This window comes from Microtus oregoni, unplaced genomic scaffold (genome assembly GCF_018167655.1).
Source record: "Microtus oregoni isolate MIOR12 unplaced genomic scaffold, Mior012 000037F_ref0000500, whole genome shotgun sequence".
Taxonomy (NCBI): domain Eukaryota; kingdom Metazoa; phylum Chordata; class Mammalia; order Rodentia; family Cricetidae; genus Microtus; species Microtus oregoni.
Window position 1 is genome coordinate 24390628 of NW_024543096.1, and position 17155 is coordinate 24407782.

A 17155-nucleotide genomic window follows, 5' to 3' on the forward strand; every position below is an offset into this window, starting at 1 on the left:
CCCTGTTCCGCTTAAATTGGGTTCCTTCCTGTCCTGAGAAACATAGAGACCCCCAAAAGGGAAGCAGAGGAGAGAAAGACCCACACCCAGACCCCGCGAGAAGAGATGACCATGACCACCATGCCAGAAAGTCTCAACAGCCCCGTGTCGGGCAAGGCGGTGTTTATGGAGTTTGGGCCGCCCAACCAGCAAATGTCTCCTTCTCCCATGTCCCACGGGCACTACTCCATGCACTGTTTACACTCGGCGGGCCATTCGCAGCCCGACAGTGCCTACAGTTCGGCCTCGTCCTTCTCCCGACCGCTGGGCTACCCCTACGTCAACTCGGTCAGCAGCCACGCGTCCAGCCCCTACATCAGTTCCGTGCAGTCCTACCCCGGCAGCGCCAGCCTCGCCCAGAGCCGCCTGGAGGACCCAGGTACGTGCGCTTGCCAGGGACAAGGAGAGGAGAGAAGGGAAGGAGAATAGGAGAGAGGGGGAGAAGGGGAGGGGAAAGAGAAAAGATAAGAGAGGAGAGTGGGGTAGAGAGAGGTGGGTGGGGGTGGGGAAGGCGCGGAAGTAGTAGAGGTTTCGGATATCAATCTATGGATCCTTGTCACTGAAAAGAAAAAAAAATTATAAGTCAATTCAATTTACAACTGTCCAGCAAAGGATAAATCCGAGCGTGTCTCCTGGCACTGGCTGGGCCTCTGGGCCGTTCGGCGCGCCGAGCACACAATGCCCTGCTGGAAAACAGAAACCCACATGTGCACGTATTAGTCTCGGTAATTATTTATTGCGTAGCGCTATAAACAATGTATGCAATTAAGGGTAATTAAACCTCAACTACCGCCTGCAAAAATAGCAAACTTTCCCTGCAAAGGCAATCGCTGCGCTCTTGGGAACGGCCCAATTCTGTCTGCAGCAGCCAGGAACCTGCGCTCGGACCTTGAGGAACCCTTTTCAGGGTTTCTGTTCTTTTCCGGACCCTGCCTCTCTACCAACCCGTCCATAGACACTTTCGCCCCTCCAAATTAAAGGCAGTTCAGAATTAACAAGGCTATCTGCTTCTGTTGTCCCTCCAGGGGCGGACTCCGAGAAGAGCACCGTGGTGGAAGGCGGTGAAGTGCGCTTTAATGGCAAAGGGAAAAAGATCCGTAAACCCAGGACAATTTATTCCAGTTTGCAGTTGCAGGCTTTGAACCGGAGGTTCCAACAAACTCAGTACCTAGCTCTCCCTGAGAGGGCGGAGCTCGCGGCCTCCTTGGGACTCACACAGACTCAGGTACCTGGCCGCTGCTTCTCCGCCAAACAGGCTTCCCGCGCTGGCTTGAGCCGCAGGCTTCGAATTTCTTGTTCCCTGGGCCTCTGGTTCGAGGTGTCACTGTGCGTGTGTGTGTGTGTGTGTGTGTGTGTGTGTGTGTGTGTGTGTGTGCTTGTGCGTGTGTGTGTCCACCTCTGACTTTCAGCAGCTCCCCTTCCTCCCACATGCTGTCTGCCTAGCTCGGACCCTACTCTGACCTGCAGGCCGCCTGCTCTTCGGTCCCTGGACTTCTGATCAGGGAGTAGAAAGGATCTCTCCACTCGTTTTGTTTGGAGATTCTGAGGTCACACGTGCCGGAACAACTGGAACAATAGGAGGGGGATTTAATCCTCCTTTGCCTTTAAAGTGTGTGGCTAATCACTTGGATCCTGGGCCTAAGCCTAAATCTGCCTGTACCTCCTCCTTCTCAGGAGGCGGCAGAGGAGGATCCTTTCCCCTGCCCTTTCTCAAGTCCCAGATCCTGCAGAGAGAGAGAGAGAGAGAGAGAGAGAGAGAGAGAGAGAGAGAGAGAGATGTATTTGAGATTTTTTTTCTTCCTGCTTTATTCTAAGACTGTGGGTAGTTCTTAAGCATTCAAACCGGAGTTGACTCGGTTTCCAAAGTCTCTCTCTAAATTTGGATTGGAGCTGGGGAAAGCATATACACTTAAAAGGGAAAAAAAAGTTGGACCGAGTCTAATGAAAAGTTGAACCAACTGGCTGTGGCTTCCTCCACCAGTTCTTAAACTTGTCCAAAGGCAGGAAGTTCTGCGCAAAAGGAAGGTGGTCTAATTGTACATAAATGTCCTCCATTCCTATCTAGGCTTTATTTTTTCTTTATTGATATTGCATTGTTTTGCATGCAAGGGGTCTTCCATAAACAGCAGTCCCGTTGTCACTGACTTGCAAGCTAAGACCTGGGTCTCCACTGCTCTCTTAGGCCATCCCCACCCCGGTATTTGAGAGCTGCTCTAAAGGCTCTCAGCTGCGGCGGGGGCTAACAGCAACGGCGGAGGCAGGATTGAGACTGGGATTTCGGGGGGCTGGCGGTGGTCTCTGCCTCTCTAGCCTGGAGCTGCCAGCCTCTGCAGAGAAAGGAGGGCGGCTATTCTCTTAACCAGTCCCTTCCCTCGTCCCCAGGCCTGGGTAGGCTCAGTGGTCACAGTCCAGTCACGTTGTTGCCCAATTTGCAGGTCAAGATATGGTTCCAGAACAAACGCTCCAAGTTCAAGAAGCTGATGAAGCAAGGCGGGGCAGCTCTGGAGGGCAGCGCGCTGGCGAATGGCAGGGCCTTGTCTGCCGGCTCCCCACCGGTGCCACCCGGCTGGAATCCGAACTCCTCCTCTGGGAAGGGCTCCGGCAGCAGCGCCAGCTCCTATGTCCCCAGCTACACGTCTTGGTATCCTTCAGCGCACCAAGAAGCTATGCAGCAGCCTCAACTCATGTGAGATTATCAGTTCGCACTCACCCGCCTCCTTCCCGTCTCCCTTGGCCCGGCCCCTCCCGCCTCCAGGTCCATCCACCCTTTTGCGTGCCCTGGGCCAGGAGGAGAAGGACCCCGAGGTGAGGAAGGGGAAAAAGGAAAGAAAAAGGAACTGTAAAGGCAGAGGGTTTGCCGCCTTCTCGGGGCCCCTAAAGGTCTGGCCCAGCGAGTTTCCAACTCTTGGCCCTAACCTGGTTTGGGCCACACGGTGACAGCGGAGTGGCCTCAAAGCAGGCATGGCCACTAGAAAAGAAACAACAAGACAACACGCTGGACCCGACCAGACTCTCAGCTTTGTGAGACTATCAGGAAAAAAAAAAATATGTAGGAGGGTGGAAATGCTCTTTTTTCGGTTCTGTCTGTCTTTGTCTCCTTTTTGCACTGTCTGTGCGCTGAGTCAAGGTCCTCGTGTGTCTGCTGTCCTCATTCTGCGGCCTCTCCAAAAAGTCACCAGGTCTGAGCCACACCGGTCTGCCGGCAGCCCATCATCGAATCCTGGACCGCTTTTTCCTTTAAGGTCTTCTTCCGGGCCCTGCTTGAACACCTGTGTAGCTTGTTTGGGAAATGGGGAAAATCAGAGGGAGGGGGGTTAATTTATTGAAAAACAGACTTTATCTGACACTGAGTGTTGGCCAATTCCAGGTTCTCTGGGGCATGGAGTGGGCACTGTCCAAACACTATTTACCTTACACACACCGGAAAGGAGGGCGAGGAGGGGATAGTGGTTTCTAGGGTGTGCAGTAACGTTTATACTTTGCTGGAATGGAGTTGTGGAAGCAGAATGATTTGCATTTTACATGCCCCAAATTATTAAAATCAACAACAACAGAAAGATAAGTGAAGCCATCAGGATTTGGTCAGGATCGCTCGGACCAGAACACCCGGCCAAGAAGAAAACCATACTCTGGGCAGCAAAAGAGAGGACCAATGGTCCTTGGAGAGAAACCAGTCCTGCGAAAGCACCCCCAATTCCTGGTCTCTTTGAAGTAAGACAGGAGCAGCTTTAACCAACCCCCAGTGGCTAGACCACAGAACCCAAGTCATCACCCTGAATGCACAGTCTCTGGTGCAGGAGCTAATTGCTGTACATATTATTGTTGTTATTATTATTAATTATTATTATTGTTCTGTAAACATGTTGCACAAGCTTAGCCTCTTTCCGTTCTGTTGTGTGTGGATGTAAACCCGATGCTTTGTGAAATGAGAATCTTGACATTTTACTTGTGAAATTTGGAAAATGTGACCAATTGAACCCAACCGTGTTTTGTGTTCTCTATGTCAAAGTTTAGTTTTATATTGAGAATGTTAACTTATTGCTTTGTATCTTGGGGGGAGGGAAACTTTGTAAATAAGTTATAAAGTTTCTTTGAGACAGTAAAATTATGATTTCATGAAAGAGCCATTTTGTCCTGTGCTGTGTGGAGGGAAAGAAGGTGTCCCCCACCTTCTTGCCTTTAGTACATTGCCATAGGCATATCTACTAAATAGGGACAAATTGGGGACCCTTACTATGTCATCAAGATATCATCCTAAGGTCTGGGAGAGGGGCTCAAAAGCCTAGTCCCCTTTCCTTCTCCCCTCTCAGTCTTCCTGGGATCCTTGCCTAGGTAGAAGAAATGGCAAGAAACGCCTAGAGAGGGTTGGTGAATTCGGCTCAGGAGCAGGTGTTTTAGGACAGAGCCCCAGAGGTGGGCTCAGGAACGAAAAGACTGCCAAGAGAGAAAAAACAGAACCCAAGTGCAGCGGACTTAGGAGACAGGAGTCCTCTCCTGGTGCCCTGTCACTTCTCAAGAACCCTGGAAACGGAGGCGCCCTGCTTTGCCCGAGCCCCCGCCCGGATCTGACCTGCCAGATTTCGCTTGACCGCAGGCACAGGATAGTGTCTTGGCAGGGGCAGGAAGCATACGTCTTCCAAGCCACCGCCCCAATCAATCACTGAGGTCCTTGGGGACAGGACATAGTCTCAGGGAGTCACCCAAAACCTTCCAGGGCATAAAAAGACCCATTCTTGTTTAATGCCCGGGGACTTCTCTCTACATACTCAGGAACTGGAAATGCTAGAGCACAGTGGGTTTAGGTGATTTTTGAGACCAAGAGCTGATCATAGTCGCTCACATCCTTCCCACCTCAGCCGAGTCGGTTCTGAGAACAGCTCCCTATGGTGGAGCGCTGGGGTTAAGTTCGCTTCAAAAGAGCAGTGACTCCAAGAGGGTAGAATCCCTTGCTTGTCTGACGGCCTGAGCCCCAGCCCAGCCCCAGCCCCAGTAGACTCCGACGGCTGGTTCTGCGCGATTCCTGCTTCCCTAGTACCCGCCTGCTACCCGAGGGGGCTGGCCCTCCGCCTTTGGGGGGCCCTTTCCGGCGCGCGGTGGGGAGCAGAGCCTGGAAGGCAATGATCTGTGTTGTGACAAGCACCCATTTTTCAATTGGTGCTGGTGAAAGATCAGATGCGCAGAGCTCTTCCGACGCCCTTTGGGAAGGGGAGGAGGAAGTGGCGGGGCTGGAGGGGGGGCGTCTAATGGGAGAGGACCAGGAGGTTGGGCTGGGTGAAGCTGGGGACTTCGATGCCCACTCTGAAACTGAAAATGGGATTTTTCCACCTCCTGCGGCGTCGAACCAAGTGGCGCTCAGGAATGGGATCAGATCAAGATGGTACTGGATAGAACCAGATTGAAACTAAGGGAAAGTACTTCTCCAGGCTAGGCTAGGAGTGCGTGCTGAGGCTTGAGCCAGCTAGGCCTGGATTCAGTTTCCCTGGGAAAGGTGACTTCTCTAGGTGTGAGATTCTTCCCAGTCCTCAGTCCACCTGAGGACAGCTAGTCCCCAAACGCTCAAGCCACAAACAAAATCTGTTTGGTCAAGCCGATTTTAATACTTTGAGATATTAGCTTATACTAATTTAATAATCTCTTGCTAACAGTTCAAATAGAGAAATTATTAGTTTTAGCTCAAGGAAGGCGGTGTTTAGTTAGGGCTCTATTATAATTATAAGCGGTTGTACTTTTTAAAAATGTTAATCTCAATATAGGCCTAATTAATGCTGCCTTGTTACTGACAAGTAGTTCATCAAATATCTGATTCAAAGATTTTCATAATGAGTATATTAATTAAAATATGAATAATCTAAAGGTGGTTATATTTAAACAATACCTCATTATAATGATTAAATACTGATTTCGAATATTATGTCTTAACAATTGTCACATAGAAAACACAACCTTTCCTTATGCATGAGTCTGTAATGGCAAAATGCAATTTTGGGATTTTTTTTCCCTTGTTCAAAAAATGTGAACCTCATTTTAAAACACTTCTGAAATAGGTTACACACAGCTTAATGATTATCAAAATGACTCTTTTCTGCAAAAAAAGACCCCAAAGTGCGCGTACAGCTGCAAACCCAAGAGGGTCAGCATCATTTCACTGTATTCTCTTCTTGATTACAAGCCGGGCCCATCAAACACAACATAATTACAGTAATTTCAGGTTTATTTATTCTAATGCAGTTTCCCCATCTCTCTGGTAATTATGAGCAATTTTTTCGCCCAGGGAATCTTTTTGCATTAACAAAAGAGATAACGCACTGAAAGCCAAATTTGCTGTGCATTGAGAAAAGGGAAAAAAAAATCAAATAGGTGCGAGCTGCCATCTCTGCAATTCTCCGGTACCGGAGCCGGCAAATTGCTTGCAGGTGTATGGAGCAAGCTTGTCAATGGCCAGGCCTCCAAATTAGCAAATGCACAGCGGCGAAGTAATGAAGACAGACTTAGCAAAATTGCTAAACAACAGATACCTCTTTAATATCGTCTCTCACACACACTAGCTCTAAAAGGGGATAGGAGTGGGGGTGGGGCAGAAGCACAGTCCCAACCCTCTCACTGGCCTCGGTTCAATAGTTTGGAGGGGTCTGAGCGGCCCAGTGAGTGGTGAGTCTATTGGTGGCAGAACCCAGAGCCTCCATTTAGGCAATATTTTTTAAAAAAAGCCCAAACTGGAAGCATTTATAGTCCATAGCTTGCTCTCACTGATCACTAGGCTGTGTTTCTATTTCTTTTTTTCCCCAGGGATCTGCACCTGGCGCAGGGTAGATGGTTCTGATTCTATACTACATATAAGCACCAGAAAAAGGAAAAAAAAGTTCTTAGAATCCCTTCCACTTCTATGCCCCAAAGTGTGAATTTGTTTGTAGAGAGTCATTTGATGAAGAAATTAACTGAATCTCTCCCCTTGAAGGAACTGTCATCTCCTTTCTCCGAGAAAGGAGAAAGGTCTGAGTACTGGATATTATTAGATCAAGAAAAATTGGTCAGAAAGTAGCACTCAGTGACCCCACCCCCATAAATCTGCAACCTAGTATTCACTTCTTTCTCCCTACATCTTCTGACAGTCCGTTCGCAGAGCTATCTGTGCTTTGCCATCCTCTCACCTGGGTTAAAGACCCTTAAAATCAAAGACAAAAGCAAACTTTTCTGGTACCTAGCTCCCAAGGCCATCGGAGCCCCCATCTAATGCGGTACAGCGACGCTCTCTTTCTCTCATGCCCACAGAAACCTTCTTCCTGCCCCCACCTTCACAGCAAACCCCAATTCCAAAGTGGAAAAGCAAAAGGCTCCAGAGGGTGCTTCTCTAGGCTCAAGAAACATTAGCGCCCCCACCCATCGTTTCCCTACCCCCTCCCTCACCCCCACCCCATCTTCAGGGATTAACGTTTCCTGAAACATCAAGTGTTTTTATAAAAAGGGGGGAAAAATACTCCTGACATCGCTGACAAGAAGTTTTGATGGAAGAATTAGCTGGTGCATACATAATCACTCCCCCCACCCTCCTACTCCCGGAGCGGGAGCCCCGCGGCTGCACCGCGCAGCCTTCCATCCCTCTGAAGCCGGTTTCCACCCTTACCTTCTTCAGTGTCAATTTCAGATAATCTGGACACACACTCTTTGCTACATCAAATCAAAAGGGTCGAAGGCAGCTTTTGGCTGGGAGAATGACAGGAAAGAAAAGACAAAAAAAAAAAACCAAGGGAAAAAAAAACAGGAAAAATAGGAAAATGCAAAAACCAGAGTAAAACAAATCCAGAAAACCAAAAAGAATTCCCCAGTCCCATCTTCCTATCCTGAGAGTGCGAGTGGAGGAAAGAGGTCCCCAGGACCAGGCTCCTCCGAGCGCCGCAGGCTTTTTGCATCTCTGAGCTTGCAGAATAGAACTGAAAATTTCGGCTATATAGCCTCTGTCTTTATAGCTGATGAAAAAAATTGCAGATTATTAGCATAAATGTTTACTCTTCATTACGCTGATGACATTGTGCACTCGAGATCTTGGTAATCTTTGGGAAAATTATGAGTAATTTTTAAAAATTTTAAAGCAGCGGCAGTTACCATGCAATTCAGGCTAATTCTGCGTAGGCTCCGAACGGATATAATTATCGAGGAGTCAAGATGTTATGCTAAAAACTATGCATTGATATTCCCATTTATTATGTACATACAACTTTGACAATGTTGATGCTTGAAATAGCAGGAAATTGTCTTGCGCAAAAATTACAGTCCATATTAGGACATCTGAAATTGCGAAGAATTATATAGTAATTGCAGGCTTTCAGATGGGAGAGCCAGAATGCTCAAACTAGTGCAAATGTGGATAAAATTACAGATCAGAGCAAAAATTAGGGGAAAAGGGGGTCTGGGATTTTTCAGGTTGGCTATAGGATTCCGGAAGTGTCTAATGCCACATGATTGCTGCAGCTTTAGGGGAGACATTCAAGCCTCAAATAGCGCCTTGGCCAGGGTGGCTTTAATTGAATTTCTTGGGCTTTTTGTTTTAATAGGGGCAAATGAGGAAATTGACCACCCAAGACAAATTTTCACTGTTCTACTCCCTGAGAATGTGTGGAGACGCGAATCCTTTTCCTCACTGCGTGTTTTCTGCGGCAGGGACTCCCGGGAGGTCTCAGGCCGACACCCCCCCCCCCCCCCAGCCACTGAGAAAGTCACTGGACCAACACCCCACCCCTGCGGCCAACACTTCCTTTTCACTTCTTCTTTCTCCCCCCCCCCCCCCCTACTCCCTTTTCCGTGGGTCCCTTTTCCGGATTCTTTCACCTCCTCCACAGAGCAGCTCTGCAGACTCTGGGATGGGACGGCCTGCGCCTGGGGGCTCAGGGTGGGGGTGTGTACGCTCTTACTGAGGGAGTAGCGCCCGGAGAGATCACCTTCGGAAAGAGGCCAGTGACCTCCCAGTGCCTACGCCCCCAGAGCTAGAACCTGCGGTTTGGGGAGCTTTACAGAGGGAGGGGCAAGAAAGGTGTGCGCTAGGGTCCTCCAAGTCCGCTCTTCGACCACCTGGGCTTTTGTTTCGTCTTCACAGCCCCGAGATTGCTCCCTGTAGCACTCCCCCTCAACCCCCCCCCCAAGACACTTACTCCCCACTTGGGCGGTGCTTCTCTAGGGTTCTGAGACACCCTGCGACTTTAAGAAGCCGAGGCCAGGCCTGCAGAGGGAGGAGGCTGGGCGGGGGAGTGTCCCCCAGGAGGAGGAACAACTAGATGCCCGGCAAAAGAAGCCAACTTTAGCTTTGCTGGGGTTCTGAGCGGCTGCAACCCCCATTGTTTGGGGGGAGCAATGGTTTCTCCTTTACGGTGTCCGAGACTGTGGGGTCTAAATCCGGAGGAGGGTGGAGTGTGAAAAGCCCGACGGCTTGGTCTGTGCGGGGCCCAAGTAGATCGCTTAGGTTCACCCTTCGAGCCCCTTCCACCTCTCGCCTCTCCTGGCGGGAAGTTGTAAGCCTTCTGCCACAGCTCTGGTCCGGTTTGAGGACATTTCCTGCACCTTTCCTGTTTCCTAGAGCGAGGGCCCGATTTAAGACATGACTTAACCAGTGACATCGGGACCCCAAGACTCTGGAGGGTACTAGAAATGCTATAACACTGCAGTGTTTGTGCTTTGGCCAAGGAGGACGAGTGAGAAGCCGTAGGCTAGAGCGACCCCAGAGAGGAATCTGTCTGAAGACTCTCCATTCTCACGTGGAGGCGCCAAGTGGCTGCTCCTAAGACCTAGCTGCTTCCTCCCGCCCCAATTTTCTGAAACACATTGTCTCTTAACCGGAGGCCCCAGGGCGGAATGTAACGTCTTGTAATGTGGCAATCACTGCCAAACCCGTCCCCGCTAGGGGAACTCCTGGAGCGCGGGGGGCGGAGGGGGGCGCTTCGGAGGGGTGTGGGCCTCTATATCCCGTCTGCACTGGGGTATGTTTGTGTGATGTAGGCGGGAGATCGCTCTCCAGGCAGATCCCAGGAGGGGACGGAAGACTTGCCGCGAGGAGGCCTTCTTAGGGCTGATTTGGGTGTCACTGCACCGAGAGATAGCTAGTCTGAGGGAGATCCTAGACCTATAGCTAGAATCTTGCTGTAGATGGTCCCGAGTTGAGAGCCACACTCAACTGCTTCCGAGTCTGCGACTTCAACGTGGAATAAAAAAGGGAGTGTCGGTGTTCATCTCAGGAAAAGATCGGTAGTTTGATTCTCAAAAATCTGACCCTAAATAGGCTAAAGCCACAGGCGGTCGCTGTTTCCCCGGAGGCAAAGGGGCGGGCTGGAGACTTGAGCAAGAGCTGGTGGGTCGGGAGCTGAGCAGCTGGTGGGTTCTGTACGTGCCGTCCTGCTTTTAGAAAAGCAAAGGCGGTTTCTTTGCGGTCCTAGGAGCTGGGAAGAAGGTTCTCAGGCAGGAAGAGCAAACGCTGCTTCGCTTTAGCTCTTGGTTTTCTATACCCCCTTTCTTTCTGCCTCTTGGGCCTGAGAACTGTTTGTAAACAAACCTTCAACCTTCTCCCGCTCTCTCCGCCCCCAGTAAATCTGATACTCCCCCCCCACCTCAACTTGCCTCACCAGTCTCGGAAATCCTTACTAGGCACGGATATTCACAATTTTCACAAGTGATCCTGAAAGCAGGCCGACGGGGAAGCCTTCTAAACGGGCCCACATTGCAACCTGGCTGATGAGGCCTGGGATGCTTACGCTCTCCTTCCGGCCATCCCCCAACCTCAGAGCTGGGAATTCGAGGCAAACTGGAGGGTCTCTAAGCAAAAACTATTTGGCCGGCCCGGCCCAAGAGCAGGACGCCCAAGGAGCGAGGGCCTAAAAGTGGAGTAGGAGTACGAGTGATCTCCTGGTCACCCGCAACTGGCTCAGTAGGATTCAGTGCCATCACTTTTGCCCTAGTATGGGAATGAGGGGAACCCCTCAGGAGTGTGGCGCGGGAAAGAGCCGGCACGCTTTAGGTCCCACCCCGACCCGCTTCCCATCTCTTGTCATATCCTGTGTCTGGCCTGATATTTCACGCGAGTAAATGGAAGGGGATTACAATAAAGATTTATGTGTGGTCCAGGCGCGGCTGGTTTCCCAGTGCAGAGAGCCGAAATCGCTGCTTCCCATTTCCATTTTTCATTCCTGCTTTGGGGGAGCGCAAGTTAGCGCGCGCGCGCCATACCGGGGTGGGGGGCGTATGCGCTTCGGCGGGCTGATCACAGGGCTTGGCGTCTCCGGTCGGGCCCCGAGACTGTGAGAAAGGTTTGCCAGCGCGTCGCCCCCGGCGGGGCTGGAGCCGGCCCCCATCTCCTGGAGCCAGGCTTTGTTCCCCGCCCCCCCGCCACACACACCCCTCCGCCTCCCCGCCCCCTCACTTCTGGAAAGCGGGTGCATCCTTGCGACCTCTTTGGCCCTTCTTGTTCGCGGGAACGCCCCCTTCCCCACGGTCCCTGCACCCTCCTTTGCCTGCCGCCGGGCCAAAGGCACTTCTTGGCCCTGTACGACCCCGCCGCCGCCGAATGCCAGGTTCGGTGACTCCGGCGAGTCTGTGGGGCCTCGGCCCACCCCGGAGAGGGGCCGCCCGCCCTCCCGGCTCCCAGGCTCGGCTCATGCCAAGGCCTGTTGCGTGATTCCAACTTGGGCTGACATTCCCTGCCCGGGGCGCTCCGGCGTAGGCCTCTTAATCATCTTGTCTGCTGCAGATCCTCGACACCAGCCAATTTACTGCCCCGTCTTTCCCGGCTAGTTTCAGGAGCCTGGGAGGGGAGTGCGCGCAAAGGAGGGGAGGGCATAACCCCAGGAGAAAGACTGGTACCAGTTATTGGCGCGCGTTTGGACGAGGACACACACATCCCACAAAGTAGAATTTGGAAGTGGGGGGAAAGCCTGGTGGTTAAGAAATGAGGTTCTGATAGGCAGTAGTTAGATAGGAAAGCTCAAAACCGTAGACCATTCTTAATTGTTGAGCCCCCTCATTTCCAGTGCTCATTCCGGGTCACTCTGAGCAGGCTCCAAACCAATTTGACCAGAAAAGTCAATATTCACTTCAGGATGGTGCCACTGAGTCCGGGAAGTCACCTCCATTTCACGACTGTCCCCCCTCCCACTAAAGATGAGTTGAAGATACCCACATAAACTGGAGGAGAGGAGGCCTGAATTTGGCAAACAGGATTCTCTGGTCTGTGCCCTACTTCCTCTCCTGTAGAAGCTGATCCCTTGCAGGGAATGGCAGAAGTTCAAGCTCCCTGTAGAAAGGGATCAGAGCCTCAAGGCGAAATTGAAAAGGTCTCTTTAGTAATAATGGACTTCCTAAGTAAAGCCCCTCCGATTTGGAGCATTGTGATAAAAAAAGAAAAACAGTAATACTAACTACAAAATAGCCAAAAATTTATCTAGTGCTTATCACATGCCAGGCGTTGTTACATCATTGCCTCATTAAGGGTTCATTAAGTTGCTCGCTATTACGAGCCGTAGCTGTTATTATTTCTCCTATCTTAGAAATCTGCAAACTGCAACACAGAGAGGCCGAGAGGGTTGCCCAAGGTCACAGAGTCAGTGGTTGACGCCAAGGGAGAACTGCAGATTCCAGCGCTTTCAGGGAAACAGACTTTTAGTTCAGACCCGTGTCACACATCTACCGGCGAGTCTGGCAGGGAGTGCCGATGCTGGGAGCTGGTCCTGGGAGGCCGGCGGTGTGAAGCTGAGTTGAGTGTTGGGCGGAACTTTGCTCTTCAAGAGTGTGAGGTGCAAGACCGCCACTCCACAACAGTGTGCACCCGCTCTGCCGCTGCGAATGCGTTTGCGTGTTTGTGAATTTGTGTCAGCACGTGTAACAAGAGTGGGTGCCTGCGTGTGTTTGAGAGCACGGGTATGTGTGTACCAGCGCAGCATTGCACGCAGGGGTTGCCCAGCATTCCAAAGCAGCCAACCGTGCTTCACGAGGGTGACTCACTGAGTTCTGGGATCAGCCAGCTCCCAAAGGGCCTCGGGGGGCAAATGGAGGGAGGGACTATTGTAGGAGTCTGGTCCCAGACAGTTGCAGAGCTTAGGTCCTGAACAGACGGTCGCCCGAGGCGGCTCGGGTGCACCGCCTGGCCAGCACCGAGGACGCGGTGGCGGCACAGACCGCCCAGGCGCTGGGCGGTGGCGCCGGCGCCAGAGGGGCCAGGCGGGCGGAGGCAGGAGCAGCCCGGCGCTGAGTGAGTCACCGCGCCGCCGTAGGTTGGAGAACCGCGTGCGGACTCGGGCGGGGGAGGAGCTGAACCCTTCACCAAGGCCCAAACGCGGGTCTCGGACCTGTGCACATCTCATGGCCAACGAAGCCTTGGAAAGACGCAAATGTGAAGCTCTGTTCATCCGACTCTGGGCCGGGTAATCAATCGTTCAAGTTCCGAGCCGAGGGAACCCTGGCACCAAGGAAAAAGCACACACTCCAATGAAAACAATAATTTATTTAAATAATCTCTTCATATTGTAAAATCAACATTAAGAGTATGTTGCTTTCATAATAAATAACCCCCAAATACCTTGCATTTCAAGAACAAAGACTTTAGGACAAGATAAAAACAAATTCAAATCAGTAGCTTAATTTAACTGAGAAAAATTTTCAAAGGGAAAAAAATAAAACGAAGGGGTTGCTGAGGTCGCTGCTAAGTTGCAGTTTTTCACAACTGGGGGGTTTACAAAAAAGTCCGAAAAGATGAGGAATTTTATACAAATAAATGTGGGAAAATCTGCACAGACACCTTATTTACAAACTCTGTGTCCAAGTCTAGGCTAATAGTCCTTAATTCATCTTAAAAAAGATAATTTAAACACATTTTTTGCAGTGTCCACATATTAAAAAAATCAGTTTTTTTTAAACTTCAAAATGAGGTCATCCGCAAAGGCACCTAAACTTTTAAAAAAATAAAAATAAAAAAACTCCACTGGTGATGAATGAGGAGCTATGGGAGTGTTACTGGGGAAAAACGGGAAGGGGTCTGGGTTGTGAGGACTGAGAGCCACCCCCCCTGGCCCCAGCAAGGGAGAGAGGAAAAAACCGATGGTATTCTGAGGGTCATTGGGTACGTGGGGGGGGGGGAGGGCAGGACCCGGGAGGTCAATAACCGAAGCTGACTGGAGCTGAGCCCTGGGGCAGACAAGGAGAAAGGAACCTCTGAGAGCCGGGAAGCCTCTAGGGCGGGCTAGGCGTCCCTGTGCCTGACCCAGCTCAGGGCCCAGAGAGACCAAGGACCCTGAGGATCACGCTAAGAGGGCTGGGAAGGGGCGACAAGCCCTAAGTGGGCCTAAAAGTGGCCGGGGCTCATGTCGGAATTGCGGCCAGGGCCGCCGAGCTTGGCACTAGAGGGTCCCAGAAGGCCTCCTTGTTTCCGGCTGCTCCGTGGCATTGCGAAACGTGGACCCGTGACCGGCCACCGGCAGTCGCCACTTCCAATATAGGCTGGGTGGCGGTCGCGGACTGGTAGGATCGAGCCTCTAGCTACGGGGCGCGTGCTGAAGAACACCGTGTGTCTCAGTTCTCAAGTCTCTGGCGCCGTTTCCTCCGGGTTAGAAAATCGTCCCCGCGCTCACCGGGGCGCCCCCGCCTGCGTGGTGGTGATGGTGGTGGTGGTGATGCGCCTGCGGAGTCTGCGAGGGATGCAGAAGTGGCGCGGTGGCCTGCAGGTGTGAAGCGGAACCCGAAGCCTGGTGATACCACGGGTAGTTGCCCAGAAACGCGGAGGCGGCGCTGCTCGGGCTGGAGCCGGAGCTGCCCGGGCCACTGCCACCGCTGCCCGGGCCGCCGCCCCCCATCCGCTGCGGCGCGCCGAAGTCCCAGGAGGCTGGCGCCGTGACGGGTGGGGAGGCACAAGGTGGAGAAGCGCTGGCTCCAGGGTGCTGCTCCGTGGGGATCTCACCGCTTTTCCACATCTTCTTGAACTTGGATCGGCGGTTCTGGAACCAGATTTTGACCTTTGTAGAAAAAAGGAAAAGCACCTGAGGTTTAGTGCAGGAACCCGGGCGGGAGGTTGGCAGATTAGGGGCGGCCGGCCGGTTAGAGGCGGCCATTGAGCACCCTGGGTACTTGCCGGGCCTCTGGGCCCCGCTGCTCCTGGCTGCTTTAGGGAATCTCAAAAAGCTGATGTCTGAGTATGTGACCAGAGGTCTACGTACTGTGGTGTCAGGGGGTCATTTATGTCACCCGCTTTGTCAGTAGCGAGTGAAAAGATGGCATAGTATCGGATTTCTGTCCACCCGGGTCCTTTTCTTTCCTCCCACGAGGCGGCCCCTTTTGAGGGTTTTGTTTTTGTTTTTGTTTTTTTTTTAGCTTTGGGCCTAGAAGTTTATGTTGCTAGAATGCACACATGCAAATAAACTTTTGAAAAGTTATCCCGAACGCGCCTGCTTCCCAACTAAACCAGGCTAGCGCCCACCTCACCCACCTGAGTCTGGGTGAGGCCCAGAGAAGCCGCCAGCTCGGCTCTCTCTGGCAGTGCCAGATACTGGGTCTTCTGGAAGCGCCGCTGAAGGGCCGCCAGCTGGAAACTGGAGTAGATGGTGCGTGGTTTCCGGACTTTCTTTGGCTTCCCGTTCACTATCCGGATTTCAGGCTCAAGGTCTTCCTTGTCTGCAACGAAAAGAGATGGTGAGCACTCATTGTCCAACCCCGGGGTCCTAAAGTTCGCAGCCAGGCCTGTGCGAACTTGGCGGGATCCTGGAGGCGGCCTTTGCAAGTTCAGCGCGCGCGCAGACTGGCCCGGCCAGGGAACCTTGCAAAGACCCGGGGAGACCTATGCGGGAGAGAACCGCGAGGCAGGCGACAAGGAAACGCGCAGCCCCGGAGCGTGCACAGAACACCACTCAACCCGACAGCCCACCGGCTTTGTCCAGCGGAGTGCCGAGGGACAGAAACAGTGACTCGCGGGCTGTTTGAGTTTGGGCAGAATTAAGGCCAGGAGGAGGAGAAGGAGATGGACAGGGTGCAAGGCTATATCTCCGGACTGTCCTCCTCCATGCTTACACGGTCCCTCCCTGTGGCCAGGCCGACTTTGGCACCCTAGATGCCAGCGTTATGCGTACCAGGCTCGTTGTTGACCGGGGACGAACTGGTTCCGTAGGGCGCATAGGAGGTGTACGCGGCGGTGTAGCCCAGATCGTAGCTGCTTTTGGCGGAGTAGGGGACGTTGTTGAGGCCGCTGGCGTGGTACTGGTAGGAGCCCATGTGCGCGTAGGGCGAGGCCCCCCCGCCGCCGCCGCCCGCCGGGTGCTGCTGGTTGGTGTAGTAGCTGCTGTCGGTAGCTGTGGACACCGGGAGGGTTGGTGACTCCTGGGGCTTGTGCAGGCTGCCGTTACTGCTGCTGCTGTTGCTGCTGCCGCCGGGGCCCGCGCCGGCACCGCTCGGGGGCTGCTGGTGCTGGTGGTACGTGCTGGAGGCGGTGATCTGGGTCGAGTGCATATCAGCCACCAGACTGTCAAAGACTCCAGTCATCCTGACCCGGGACAGGAAAGAGCACGGGTGGCGGGCGAGAGGGGGGATGCGAGACGCCTCCTCTGTCTCTCCAGGTCCCTTCCAGCAGCCAACGTAATTACGGGGAGGGGGGAGGGAGAGGAAAACAAGAAATGAGGCAACGGTCTAGGCGCCTCCTCCCCTGGAGGAGGCGATCACCGTGCGTGGCTCGGGACTGCAGCTGCTGGCCGCATCCTTCCCCGGCCTCTCGGACCTCTCGGCTCCAGGCCCGGCTCGGGCAGGGGGCGGGCAATGGAGGGGGCAGGAGTGGTCAAGCCCGGTAGGGGCTCCAAGAGGCGGGAGCAGGTGAGCGACCCCCGAGCAGCTTAACGATTGTCTGCCGGGCGGGCTCCTGCAGGGTGGGCATTTAACACTTGTCACGTGACTACAGGCGACGTCACCTAGCAACAGCCAATCAGAAGGACTGGACGGCGGGGCGCCGGGAGTCCGCGACCCGGCGGCCAGGGGACCCGTGTCACGTGGCGGGCAAGGCGGCGGCGGTGGGTGAATGCAGGACCACTGTAGAAAGTGGGCACCGGACCTGGAGTGCTAGAGTCCCGCTGCAGGACCGAAAGCGTCTGGTCTCAGAGGAAGAAGTGTGGTC

General features: G+C 53.0%; 2 protein-coding genes across 2 annotated transcripts; one reads left to right on the top strand and one right to left on the bottom strand.

Moving 5' to 3' along the window:
* The first annotated feature begins 105 nt into the window (after positions 1-105).
* Positions 106-4149, top strand: Dlx1 (distal-less homeobox 1). The gene is made up of 3 exons (XM_041631685.1): positions 106-418; positions 1065-1264; positions 2475-4149. Exons 1-3 carry the CDS (start codon positions 106-108, stop codon positions 2727-2729), a joined length of 768 nt encoding a protein of 255 aa, XP_041487619.1. The 3' UTR covers positions 2730-4149.
* Positions 4150-13626: 9477 nt separating this feature from the next.
* Positions 13627-16856, bottom strand: Dlx2 (distal-less homeobox 2). The gene is made up of 3 exons (XM_041631627.1): positions 16125-16856; positions 15488-15672; positions 13627-15017 (listed from the first exon to the last, which is right to left on the bottom strand). The coding sequence occupies exons 1-3, from the start codon at positions 16531-16533 to the stop codon at positions 14613-14615; spliced, it is 999 nt and encodes a 332-aa protein (XP_041487561.1). The 5' UTR covers positions 16534-16856; the 3' UTR covers positions 13627-14612.
* Positions 16857-17155: the final 299 nt, after the last annotated feature.